The sequence below is a fragment of the Antennarius striatus genome, chromosome 24 (assembly GCF_040054535.1).
Source record: "Antennarius striatus isolate MH-2024 chromosome 24, ASM4005453v1, whole genome shotgun sequence".
NCBI classification, from domain to species: Eukaryota; Metazoa; Chordata; class Actinopteri; order Lophiiformes; family Antennariidae; genus Antennarius; species Antennarius striatus.
The window spans coordinates 8,725,936-8,738,057 of record NC_090799.1 but is presented as its reverse complement, the minus strand read 5'-3'; the positions used below and the strand labels follow the sequence as shown (position 1 = coordinate 8,738,057).

The window sequence follows — 12,122 nt, the reverse complement described above, 5'->3', positions numbered from 1 at the left end:
GTGGGCGGGGCTATACCCATTAGGCCCACCTACACTAGTTGACACGTACAGTCTTGCCTTTTTCTGGGGTAATAGTTTTAATAAAGCATATTTTTAGCAAAAAGTAGGAGTTGAGATTTTAGTATGAGGTTATGCGAGAGTTTTTACGCAGCTAAGACGAGGAAACATTTTCATTGCAATCTGTATTAAAGAAATAGTTTGTGAAAAAGGAGTCAGTCGGCTGCTGTTAAGGTCAAAGTCCTGAAAGAGAAGGAGACTGTCAGCATCGACTAAAGAGAAATAACTACCCCGACAGGAGCTGTCTGCCAGCGGGGGAATCAATGAAGAGATAAAGAAAGGCCTCTTCCAGCACAGGAGGACATTACACAAAGAAAGGAGGAGATACTGCTGGCAGTCCTCTGATGAGGCAAAGGAGCTGCAGGAGGAGGCAAAGGTGAGCGTGAGAGGCTGACGGGGGATCAGATAGGGGATTGAAAATGAGAAGATGAGGGTGATTGTTGACTTTGTTGTGCTGAGGAGGACAGCAGAATCAGAAAATTAAAAAAGAAAAACTCCTCTGTGAAAAGGGGTCAGTAGGGCTGATAAACACACCAGAGGTAAAAGTAGTACTTTGAGCTCCATTGGAAGTGACTTCTAAATCAGTCCCACAAAACATGAAGGAATTACAGTATACTATAACCAGCAGGAACCCGTGGAAATTCCATGATAAAACACATGACTGACTACATGAACAGAACTGTATGTAGTTACTTAAAAACTTTTTTTGCCAGAAGCCCGAGGAGCATTTTGGATACTACATCGATTGTCCCATCCCAAAGGGAAACCATATCTGGACAGACCGTTGGTCAGCCAGCTAGTTTCACTCAGAATTCGTTGACGTTTTCTGCTGTTTGGACTCTCTGCTCAAAAGCATGAATATTGTTGGAACATTTATGACACTGTAAAATTATGTGAACTGGAAAGTCCATGTTTAGTTATTTCTTTTCCTAACATAGCAAATGCCTTACGTCACATTGTTTTACGTGATTCCTTCTGGCAGATGCGCAGTGATTGGTTGGGAGCTTGATTGACAGATAGTGGGTGAAGTTGGTGACGACGTGACAGCGTGAGACTTTTAAAGTGAGTTTATTCAGGTGGGGATACTTTTTGAAAAATTTGTCTGGGGTGGAAAAAAGGAGAATGGCCCGTACGGGGATCGAACCCGCGACCTTGGCGTTATTAGCACCACGCTCTAACCAACTGAGCTAACCGGCCTACCAGCGTGGGAAAAGTAAGTTTGCATTTTATTACTAACTTAACGTTTTGATAACTGCAGTAATTCTTCATATTGTTTTTATAATACTTGACTTGCTACACGAAATAAATTGAGTTTATTATGCACGAAACGGAGTTCAGAGCGAAAACTTTGACGTCTTCCCGGCCGTGAGCAGGACCTGTTACCATGGTAACATTGGACCGCGAGGGCGAAACTGCTCACGTGACTCAGCAAGATGGCGACTGAAATAGATTAGAATGTGAGCATTATTCACTGATCGCTGCGCAATGTCGTATCGTTAGAAGCATAGTCAGATGTGATTGTGGAGAACGTGGAAAAAAATAAAACCAGTTTACATTTGGATTTTGAAATTAGTCCCAAAATGTAACACAAAGGAAGCACTTCATCTTTCACCATTTGGAAACACCTACGTAGGATGAAGGTAGACAAGTATTAATTTATTATTAGGACCAATCAAAATGATATCGCAGCACCTCACCTCCGTCCAGCAGATCAAGCAGCTACGGCAGCTAAATACTGACACCACATGGTAGTTTGTGTAAATGCAAGTGTGAAGACTGATTCTCGTCAGTCACCTTAAACTCTGATGAACACCTGTTGCCAGACATTCTGTAAAGTGTGAGCCCAAATCATGTTTTTATTGAATCTAACGTTTTGCTAACCCTCCCGCCCTCACCTACCGTTCCGAGCGAATGAACTAAACAGCTTTTTCGATCGGTTCAGCTCCCCCACCACTCCCGGCTCGTCGTCCCAGGCCTCTTCCGGTCCTGCAAACCGCTCCACTTATGCTCCCTCCTCCTGTGCTTCCTCTCCTTCCACCCCTGCCACTTCTCCCGAGCCCACTCCAAGAACTGCGAAGCTCAACGGCCCCACCTCAACCACTGGACTTCCAACCTCGCCACAACCTCCTGCTCCCACCACGACGGAGACCGTCATCACTGCAGACCAGCTGACGACAACGCTGAGGAGGCTCCGACCCTACAAGGCGGCTGGACCAGATAAGGTCTCCCCAAGACTCCTCCGAGCCTGTGCTTCGGGACCCCCTGCAACAATTGTTCAACCTCAGTCTGCGGCTGGGGAGGGTCCCATCACTGTGGAAGACCTCCTGCATTGTCCCTGTACCCAAGAAAGGACGCCTTACTGAGCTCAACGACCACCGACCGGTCGCTCTTACCTCCCACGTAATGAAGACCCTAGAGCGACTGGTCCTGGAGCTCATGCGTCCACAGGTGCAGGGTGCTATGGACCCTCTCCAGTTCGCCTATCAGGACAAGGTTGGGGTTGACGATGCTGTCTTGTACCTCCTCCACTGCATACTCTCCTACCTGGATGCCGGGGGCTGTGCCGTCAGAGTGCTCTTCTTTGACTTTTCAAGTGCCTTCAACACCATCCAGTCCCAGCTCCTGCAGGATAAACTGACCTCCATGGCTGTGGACCCCTACCTCGTGAGCTGGAATACGGACTACCTAACGGACAGACCCCAGCACGTTCGTCTGGGGGACAGTTTGTCTTCTATGGTGACCAGCAGCACGGGGGCGCCACAGGGGACCGTTCTCTCCCCCATTCTCTTCACCCTCTACACATCAGACTTCAAGCACAACTCGGATACATGCCACATACAGAAGTACTCCGATGACACCGTGATAGTGGCATGTATCCAGGAGGGTGATGAGGGGGGGTACAGGGCATTGGTGGCTGACTTCGTAGAGTGGTGCCGACAGAACCAGCTCCAGCTCAACGTCTCCAAGACAAAGGAGATGGTGCTGGATTTCCGGCGGGCACCTCCCTCTCCACAACCAGTGATCATCAAAGGCAGTGAGGTGGAGGTGGTAGAAAACTATAAGTACCTGGGACTGCAGCTAGACAGCAGACTGGACTGGTCACTCAACTCCAACTGTGTGTACAAGAAGGGGCAGAGCAGGATGTACTTCCTGAGGAGGCTGGCCTCCTTCAACATCTGTCCTAAGCTCCTTCTCATGTTCTATCAGTCCGTAGTCTCCAGTGTGCTGTCATACGCCATTGTGTGTTGGGGTGGGGGGGCCAGGAAAGGAGATATGGACCGTCCGAACAGACTCATCTGCAAAGCGGGCTCAGTGGTCAGGCTGAGCCTGGACTCTGTGGATACGCTTCTGGGGAGCAGGACCATGTCTAAAGTTAAGGCTATCATGAACAACACCAGCCCCCCCCTACACACCACCTTCTCCCAGCAGAGAAGCACCTTCAGCGGCAGACTGCTGTCACACAGCGCCTCCACAGAGAGGCTGAGGTCCCCCTTCGTGCCCTGTGCCAACAGGGGGTACAATGACTCTCTCGGGGGGAGCGGGGGGGGGGGGGGTTGCGAGGTCAGTATGGGGTTGAATGAATTTAATCAAATTAAATTTTATACTGTTTATTTTTAAATTTTATACTGTTTATATTTTAGTTATAGTTTAGTATATAAGTCCTGTTAGTGCTGCATGTGTCTGTTAGTGTAGTGTATGTCTTGCGGTATGTCCTGTGATGTCAGTGTTTGTTTTTGTCCTGGAGGTTTATCCAGTATTATTCGTTGTGTAATGCCTGAGCAGTGGATATATACAACTTCCTCCGGGATTAATAAAGTATCTATCTATCTATCTGTCTGTCTATCTATCTATCTAGTGTTTTACATCATTAATGGAATGGAGTCTTTATTGTTTCTTACATTACGTAGAGTTACAATTATTTAGGAAACGGTTTTGTTTTTTTTGGCCCTTACAACTTTTTGAGAATTAAAAACAAGAAAATCGTATCTGGCCCGTACGGGGATCGAACCCGCGACCTTGGCGTTATTAGCACCACGCTCTAACCAACTGAGCTAACCGGCCAGTGCTAAAAACGAGAAACCAAATGTATTTAACCACTAATAATCACGTCTCTAATGCCTGAACCGAAATTCAAAGCGAAAACTTCGTCGTCTTCTTCTTCGTGAGATGACGTCAGTAGGATATGAGCAGCAGATATGAGCAATTTCCTCCGGGATTAATAAATTATATATCTATCGGTTACCATAGTTACCTTGGACCGAGAGGGGCGAGACTGCTCACGTGACCCAACAAGATGGCGACCACAATGTAGAATGGATGTGAACGTGAGTACCACTCGCTAACCGTGAGATTTCCTTTGTATCCGCTGTGTTTTTCCTCATGGTGAGAAGCAGAGGTTGTTGTGTCGGGCTTGTTTACCGGAGAAAATATTTTGTTTACGGTGTAGTTGAAAAACAACAACAACAACAACACATTTATCTTCGTTTCAACCCACCAGCAAAGTAACGCAGAGCCGAAGCCGCTAATGTTAGCTTTCACGTGATCTCAGCTTCATCATTTATCGCATATCGTGACTCAGCCGTTTTAATTCACACCACCTCTCATTCATTCCTCTTTTGTCTGTTTGCTCTCAGGATTTAAACTAAGCGACGTTTGGATCTACTGGATGATTTTTCATCTCATCACTGAATCAAGATGGCACTAAATGTCTTTGGTAAGCAGCATCACCGGATTACTATCAAAATCTGAGTCTTGGATTATATCTCTTAAATCCTTTTTTTTCTTCTCCCAAATCTTGTTTTTAAATACAAATTTAATTCAAAAATAAAAGCGTTGCACTTGTGTTACAAGATATCAGTGGATAAAACCACTAAATCATCTTAACCGTGACTCTTATTGACATACTGCTTTTCCAAAAGTGCATCTTCAATAATAATAATAATAATATAAATACAAGTGATAACAGATTACTGGGAAAAAAATGGATCCAGATGATAATCCTCATCTGGAAGACTGAAATTATTATTTTTATATAAAGGAGAGTTTGATCGCTGATGCCAGAGATAATTAAGCTGATTAGTTAGATCGTTAAAATGGATCTCAACGCATCTGTAAATGAAGAAAAAATATCTAGATGAAAGCGAGATCATGCTTTTATGATTATGGTTTCTTTATAATCGTGTCATATCTGCTGCCTTGAGACGCTTGGGAGGGTTTGGAGTTATTTTGAAGACAGGATGCCGGGACAGTCGAGCGCTGGATAGATAAGATTTGTAGACCGAACTCGGAATACACAGAGACAGGAAGCAGACTGTTAGTTTTAGCTGTGCAGAGAAGATGGAAGACGGCGTACGACAGGTCAAAGGGCAGCACAGTCTTCATTTCCGCGCTAATATTCATCATCAGATGTGGTTTTTGTTCTCATGTCCTCTTGGAACAAATTGAGTCTCAGAATAAATTCAGCGTCAAACTGGAGCCTGAAGGGATTTTCTCGGATTTTCATGGAGTTCAGCCAAACTCCATCTGAGCGCTCGGGGGGGGGGGCTGGAAGTGATTTCCTTCTTCTTTTGCATAAATGCTGCATGGAATCGTTTTCACGCTTCGATCAATTTCAGTTTCCTTTGTGTTTGGTGGCAGCTGAACAAACAGCGAGGAAACTGTGATGTCATCAACGATTCTTTTTTTTTTTGTCGGTTTTGGGGAGGCGATGGCAGCAGAAGCAATTAGAATGTCCACATCACAGGATAAATCTAATTATTAATCCACCGTTTTTATTCTGTACGGTTTGTGAAGTCAAAAACATGTCTCATCCTGTCCACTTGGGGGCGCTGTTGATGTAACGTCGCTGCTGTTGTTGAATCTGTCCTCAGATCATGATGAATACAGGCCGCCGGTGTGGAAGTCGTACCGTAAGTCACATGACACTCAGATTCTTAGCATGTTTTTTAGCGACATGCGTGTTTCTTATGGTTTGCTGACTTTTTTTTTCTCCCACAGTGTACCAGCTCCAGCAGGAGGCGCCACACCCTCGGAGACTCACCTGCACCTGCGAGGTGAGACGTTTGAGGCTACTTCAAAATGGTTTCTTCCGCCTTTTGCCGTCTGACAGCTGAAAAACTGTCATTCTTTCTCTTGCAGGTGGACAACCGACCTAAATACTACGGGAGAGAGTGAGTCGGTCCTTTCTCTTTCTGTCAAACGTCTATTTGAGGCACATTCCTTCAACGTCTAGCAGATAAAATACCGTGAAAGTTGCTTTCCTTCCAGGTTGTCTACCATCTCTAATCAGTGTGTTCTCCTCCAGGTACCACGGGATGATCTCCAGGGAAGAAGCCGACCAGTTGCTGAGTCAGGCCGAAGGCAGCTACCTCATCCGGGAGAGCCAGAGGCAGCCGGGGACGTACACACTGGCCCTGAGGTGCGTCAGAGCGCCCGCTAACGCCCACTTCGGTTTGATGACTCGTCTTCATCATCCTCTTTACTTTAAAACGAGTCCGCGGTTCACTTTGATACGTTTTTTTGGGTCATTTTGCTCTAAACATAGCCCTACCCATCATGCACCTGGACATTTGTGTCCCTTTAGTCCTAATTAGCTTCCATAAATATCCCCTTAATGGATTTTTGGGTTAATGATCTTCGTGTCCGTGGAGGAGCAGAGGAGGTTTAGGCCCAGTTCTGAGTCCCTTTTCACACTCTTGCGAGTCAAAGTCCTCAAAAGACTCGATTTACAGTCCGTCGTCTATCAGGAAAGAGTAACTTCCTGCCCCCCCCCCTCCAGGTTCGGGAACCAGACCAGAAACTTCCGTCTTTATCACGATGGGAAGCACTTTGTGGGGGAGAAGAGGTTCGAGTCCATCCACGACCTGGTGACGGACGGCCTCATCACCCTCTACATCGAGACCAAGGTGTGAACGCGTTGGTTCCTCCTTTAGCGTAGAATGAAGGGTGTCGTGTTGAGATTGAGTCTTTTTTTCCCATCAGGCAGCTGAGTACATCGCCAAGATGACCATCAACCCAATCTACGAACACGTGGGCTACACCACCCTGAGCCAGGAGCCCGCCTCCAAAAGACACCTCCCGCTCAGCCCGGAGGCGCCGGACGGACCCGCCCCCCCCAAAGACGCCTGCAACGCCGAAGAGAGGGTGAACACACACACACACACACGTACATTTTTGAATTATAACGGTGTTGCTAGGCGGACTTTTGAATCCAAACTGAAGAAAGATCTTTCGGATGTTTCCGGGGTGTCAGAATCGGGGCCGATTCGAGTTCGGATTGGGAATCTGAGACGTTTAAAGAAGGAAAGTTAGAGGCTAGTGCAAGTTAAAGATAGACGGATCGGAGGGGAGCGAGATGAGGAGGAGGAGGAGGAAGAGGACGGTGGGATGCAGAGGAGAGATGGCCTCCAGCCAAAAGCTCTGCAGTGAAGTTACATAACATCATCCGCCTGCAGAAACCGCTCTGAAAAAACAGAAAAACCCGACATGAAATGTTTTTTAAAAATAACTTTCATTCAGTTACGGAATCGTTTTTTTTAATCGTCATCGTCGTCCGACTCGTGTGGAGAAGAGCACAAACATCGGCACGGCAACACAACGATGCTTCGCCTCGAGGCCTCGTTTGACCTGCGATGTGTGACCGCCACCGCACCTCATGCATCACTGTCAGTGTGTGTGTGTGTGTGTGCGTGTGTGTGTGTGTGTGTCGTAATCGGGTGGATTTGCAGACGAAGCAGAACGGCCGCGACTTTCAGACCAGAGGTGGAAAATTATCCCCCCCCCCGCCCCTTTCCCACCCCCCCACCCCCATGGGATGAATGCAGGTCTGCGACCCCTCCCTCCCCCCGTTTGGAGTCTGTATCCTCTCATCTAAATCAGATTTTTACCTTTTTGTGAAAATATTTTTCCTTACGCGGCAATAAACCTGGGCTTGCGCTAGCCATTCGCCACGTCGCCACCGGCGGAGTAAATTCCAGATTGGCTACAAGGTTTTTAGCCTGTGTAGCCACAGTGGCGTTCTTATTTTTAGGAATAAAAAGGCTAAAACTTTACAGCTTTTTTGGACTCGCGAAAATCCCCGAGTGATAACAGAAGAACACAAACTCAAACTCAAACTAACTCAATTCTTTTAACTGAGCCACAGTGGTTTAGTCATACTAGCTCCTAGTGCAATGACGTTTTCGTATTTTATTTAAAAAATTTTGGGACATAATCTAAGATTTAATCCTTTCACAGGATTTAACCACACGACTCAGATTCGGGATCAAAAAAAAGAGTTGAAGAATGAATGAAATATCGCGTCTCTCTCCATGGTGACAAACGACAAGAATCCCCTTCCTCTGATTGGCTCGTTTCTCTTCTCAATGTGACCCGTTAAATTCATGGATCGCCGTAGCTCAGCCTCCCTCCCTCCTCTCCATCCCTCTCTCTCTCTCTCTCCATCTCTCTCTCCCCCCCCCTCCTCCGCTGCTCTGGGGGGAGGAGAAGCGGATTAACTGAACCATGTGAGCTGCAGCGCTTCACCTGCACCAGACCGGGAGGAAGGGAACGCTCGTTCTGACGCATCCGTCCGGTGAACGGAAGGATTTTTAAGTTCATCCAGAAGTGAAGATTTTCCAAATCTCTTGAAATGAACTTTTAATTGTTGCCGTTTTGGTTTCCTGGATCTAAAGACGGGTTCTTATTGGCCGGTCGCATCTGGTTTTTGTTGTGAACTGGATTTGCAGCATGCAGCCAGCATCACCATGAAGAGCTGATGTGATTGGCTGATCTTTGTGGTGCTCAGATGACATAATTGGCTCCTCGGTTTGGGATGTTTAATTTTTTTATTCATTATTATTTGAAAGTCTAATTATTTTGATTATTATCAATTATTCTGGACGACTTTTGAATCTTATCGTTTGATTTCTGATTTCATGATCCTCTGTGTTCTGACTGGTTTAACTGGATTTTGACATTCTTCATTATTTGTGGAAACTGCATCAAACTACAGTTCCCATAATGCCGAGCGGGGAGTTGCATGTTGCTAAAAGGGGTAAAAAGCGACGCAGGCGAATCCAGACCTGTTCTTTGTTCACCGGGTCCGGCCCCTCCGTCCCTGCGTCCGGCGGACCCCCGGATCCCGGCAGAAGCTCCGCCCCCCCAAAACTCACCTCCCCTGCTTCTACCTTCTGGCGACCAATCAAATCTTTCGCCCTTTCACAGCTCACGTCTCTGGTGCGGCGGGCCACCCTGAGGGAGAGCGACCTGACGCCCAAGTACGAGAAGGTCCACAACTTCAAGGTGAGCCCCTCCCCCCTTCATCCACCCCCCTTCATCCTCCTCCTCCTCCTCCTCCTCGTCTCCTGTGTGTGTGGTGTGTTTGAGATGATGCCAAAAGCGCTGATTCAGCTCACAGCGTCTTATTCAAATTGATTTGAGAGAACACTAGGACACACACACACACACACACACACACACACACACACACACACACACAAGAAGCGATAATTACATTTCTGGTTTCGGAGGTTTTTTAATCTTCTGTTTCGAGCTATAGATCCAGTTTTCCACGTTACAAGGAGTCATTAATGAGAAGCCCAACGCAGAAGTCAAGGCAAACACACACACACACACACACACACACACAGAGCACTGATAATGGAGGTCATTAGCATCTCATTGTAGAGTCAGTCTCTCCATCTTCCTTCTCTTCCAGTTGTTTCCTCGTCTTTCTTTCTGGGTCACATGACTCTCATCACCTCCTCCTCTTCCTCCTCCAGGTTCACACGTTCAGGGGCCCCCACTGGTGCGAGTACTGCGCTAACTTCATGTGGGGCCTCATCGCTCAAGGAGTCAAGTGTGCAGGTAAGAAGCTCACAAACACACCGGTGTGTGTGACGCGCTCGACACGGAACACACACTCACATGTGTGAAGCGAGACAGGAAGTTGAAGCTCCTGGAACCGATCTGGACCGTTTGTCCGTCAGATTGCGGGCTGAACGTCCACAAGCAGTGCTCCAAGGTGGTGCCGAACGACTGCCAGCCGGACCTGAGGCACGTCAAGAAGGTGTACAGCTGCGACCTGACCACGCTGGTCAAAGCCCACAACAGCAAGCGGCCCATGGTGGTCGACATGTGCATACAGGAACTGGAAGCCCGAGGTGCGTCTTTAGAAATGACAATTTGTTTTATGATTGTTTTTTTTCTCAAAGAGCGTTTAAAGCCTCTTCTCGTCCTCCTCCAGGTCTGCAGTCGGAGGGTTTGTACCGGATATCGGGCTTCAGCGAGCTGATCGAAGACGTGAAGCTGGCCTTCGACAGAGGTTAGCGTCGCCATTAGCAATCGTCGTTAAACGTCGGTGACGTTAGCGTGAAAAACGGTCGTCTCTGGTCGTTTCAGACGGAGAGAAGGCGGACATCTCCTCCAACGCGTACGAGGACATCAACATCATCACCGGAGCCCTCAAGCTGTACTTCAGAGAGCTGCCCATCCCCCTCATCACGTACGACGCCCACCCACGCTTCATAGAAGCCGCAAGTAGGTCTCCGGGTTTTTACGTAGCCGTTGAACGCTAGCTAAGCTGCGAGGAAACGCGACTTATTTGTTTCTTTTGCGCTTCGCAGAAGTGGCCGACCCAGAGAAACGTCTGGAGGCGCTCCACGAGGCCCTGAAGCTGCTGCCGCCGGCTCACTACGAGACGCTGCGATACCTCATGGCTCACCTCAAGAGGTCCGAACGGCGCCGAAAGCCACGCCACTCGCTCGCCGGCCCGTCGCCACGCCGTCGCCTAACGTTTTTCTGTCCTCTCCTTCCAGAGTGACCCAGCAGGAGAAGGAGAACCTCATGTCCAGCGAGAACCTGGGCATCGTCTTCGGCCCCACGCTGATGAGGGCCCCCGAGCTGGACGCCATGACGGCGCTCAACGACATCCGATACCAGAGACTCGTCGTGGAGACGCTCATCAGCCACGAAGACGTGCTGTTCTGAGAGGAAGGCGGAGAGACGAGGACCGACGAAGACGTCCGTAAACATCCGTTGATTTTGCGAAGCAAACATGAAGGAAAGTTGTTTTTAACAATGAAGGAACTAAACAAAAAAACCAATGGAGACGAGATGACGGAAGGATGCAGCGATTCAACGCGTTTAAAATACAAGACGATAAACTCAACTGACTGAAAACCTGTAATGCAACTAGATAAGAATGAATCATCTTTGATCATGTGGGAGAAAAGTGGAATGTGACCTCATTAAAAGAGGATCTTCACAGAGTCATTACACACTACTTCACCGTAAGAGGAAACACTGTGTGATCCGGGTCCTTCTGTTACTCCATCCGATCCCGGTGGGATGAAGGAGGCATCGAGGCGTCGTTTAGATCCTCCTGAAGCACTGACAGCTGAATGAATGAACGAATGAATGAATGAATGAACGAATCACCTGCAACACACGTTCCTCTCAGTGGAACTCGTGTCTTGGACCTATTCTGTTTTCAATCCTTTCCAGCTCCTGGTTTCTGTCCGGATGAAAACAACACGTATGATGATGAGATTAGCAGACGCGTGACGACGTTTGGAAGGTGTTCCGCTGTGATGAAGGCGGTATTAATTGTTGCCGATCGTCTGTGATGTGAAGGAGTGTGTTAAAGGTTTTTTGGGGTTTTTTTTATCCAGTGCCATTCAAAGATGGATTCCTTCATTTTCAGTCCATTTAGGGTTAGATTTGAATCAACATGAATGTACCATTAAAGTGACATCAATGTTTTTAATAATCATGAATGATTGTCTCTTTATTTGAACTCTTGAACCATCAGACTAATTACTTCTTGTAGACTGGGGTTCGATTCCACATCGGGGAGTCGAACCCCGGTCTCCTTTTACTATTATTTATGATTAAAATATAATTTTTAAATTATATTTTTAAAACAAACACATTAACAAAAACACTGAATGTCCCCCAGGATCAATAATGTATATCTGTCTAAACGTAAACATTTTATATACCGGTATATACCTTTACTATTACTGTGCATACTTATCTATAAAATCCTTTTTGTCCGAAAGAAACTACCAAACATTTTAAACTTC

General features: G+C 47.1%; 1 protein-coding gene and 2 non-coding genes across 3 annotated transcripts; 1 reads left to right on the top strand and 2 right to left on the bottom strand.

Annotated features, from left to right (window-relative positions):
• Nucleotides 1-108: 108 nt before the first annotated feature.
• On the top strand, nt 109-11,789 carry LOC137591594 (N-chimaerin-like). Its single transcript, XM_068309690.1, has 16 exons — nt 109-433; nt 4,306-4,382; nt 4,692-4,771; nt 5,928-5,966; nt 6,055-6,110; nt 6,196-6,227; nt 6,362-6,475; nt 6,836-6,962; nt 7,039-7,200; nt 9,262-9,339; nt 9,819-9,903; nt 10,026-10,199; nt 10,283-10,360; nt 10,438-10,575; nt 10,662-10,767; nt 10,854-11,789. The coding sequence occupies exons 3-16, from the start codon at nt 4,753-4,755 to the stop codon at nt 11,023-11,025; spliced, it is 1,380 nt and encodes a 459-aa protein (XP_068165791.1). The 5' UTR covers nt 109-433; nt 4,306-4,382; nt 4,692-4,752; the 3' UTR covers nt 11,026-11,789.
• trnai-aau (transfer RNA isoleucine (anticodon AAU)) lies at nt 1,181-1,254 on the bottom strand. The gene has a single exon. It is a non-coding gene; the product is annotated as a tRNA-Ile (tRNA).
• trnai-aau (transfer RNA isoleucine (anticodon AAU)) lies at nt 4,046-4,119 on the bottom strand. The gene has a single exon. It is a non-coding gene; the product is annotated as a tRNA-Ile (tRNA).
• Nucleotides 11,790-12,122: the final 333 nt, after the last annotated feature.

Bases quoted from the DNA above. Each gene is read 5' to 3' on its own strand.
- LOC137591594 (XM_068309690.1), top strand. The intron at 6,111-6,195 runs GTGAGACGTTTG...TTTCTCTTGCAG, and splicing joins GACTCACCTGCACCTGCGAG to GTGGACAACCGACCTAAATA. The intron at 6,476-6,835 runs GTGCGTCAGAGC...CCCCCCCTCCAG, and splicing joins ACGTACACACTGGCCCTGAG to GTTCGGGAACCAGACCAGAA.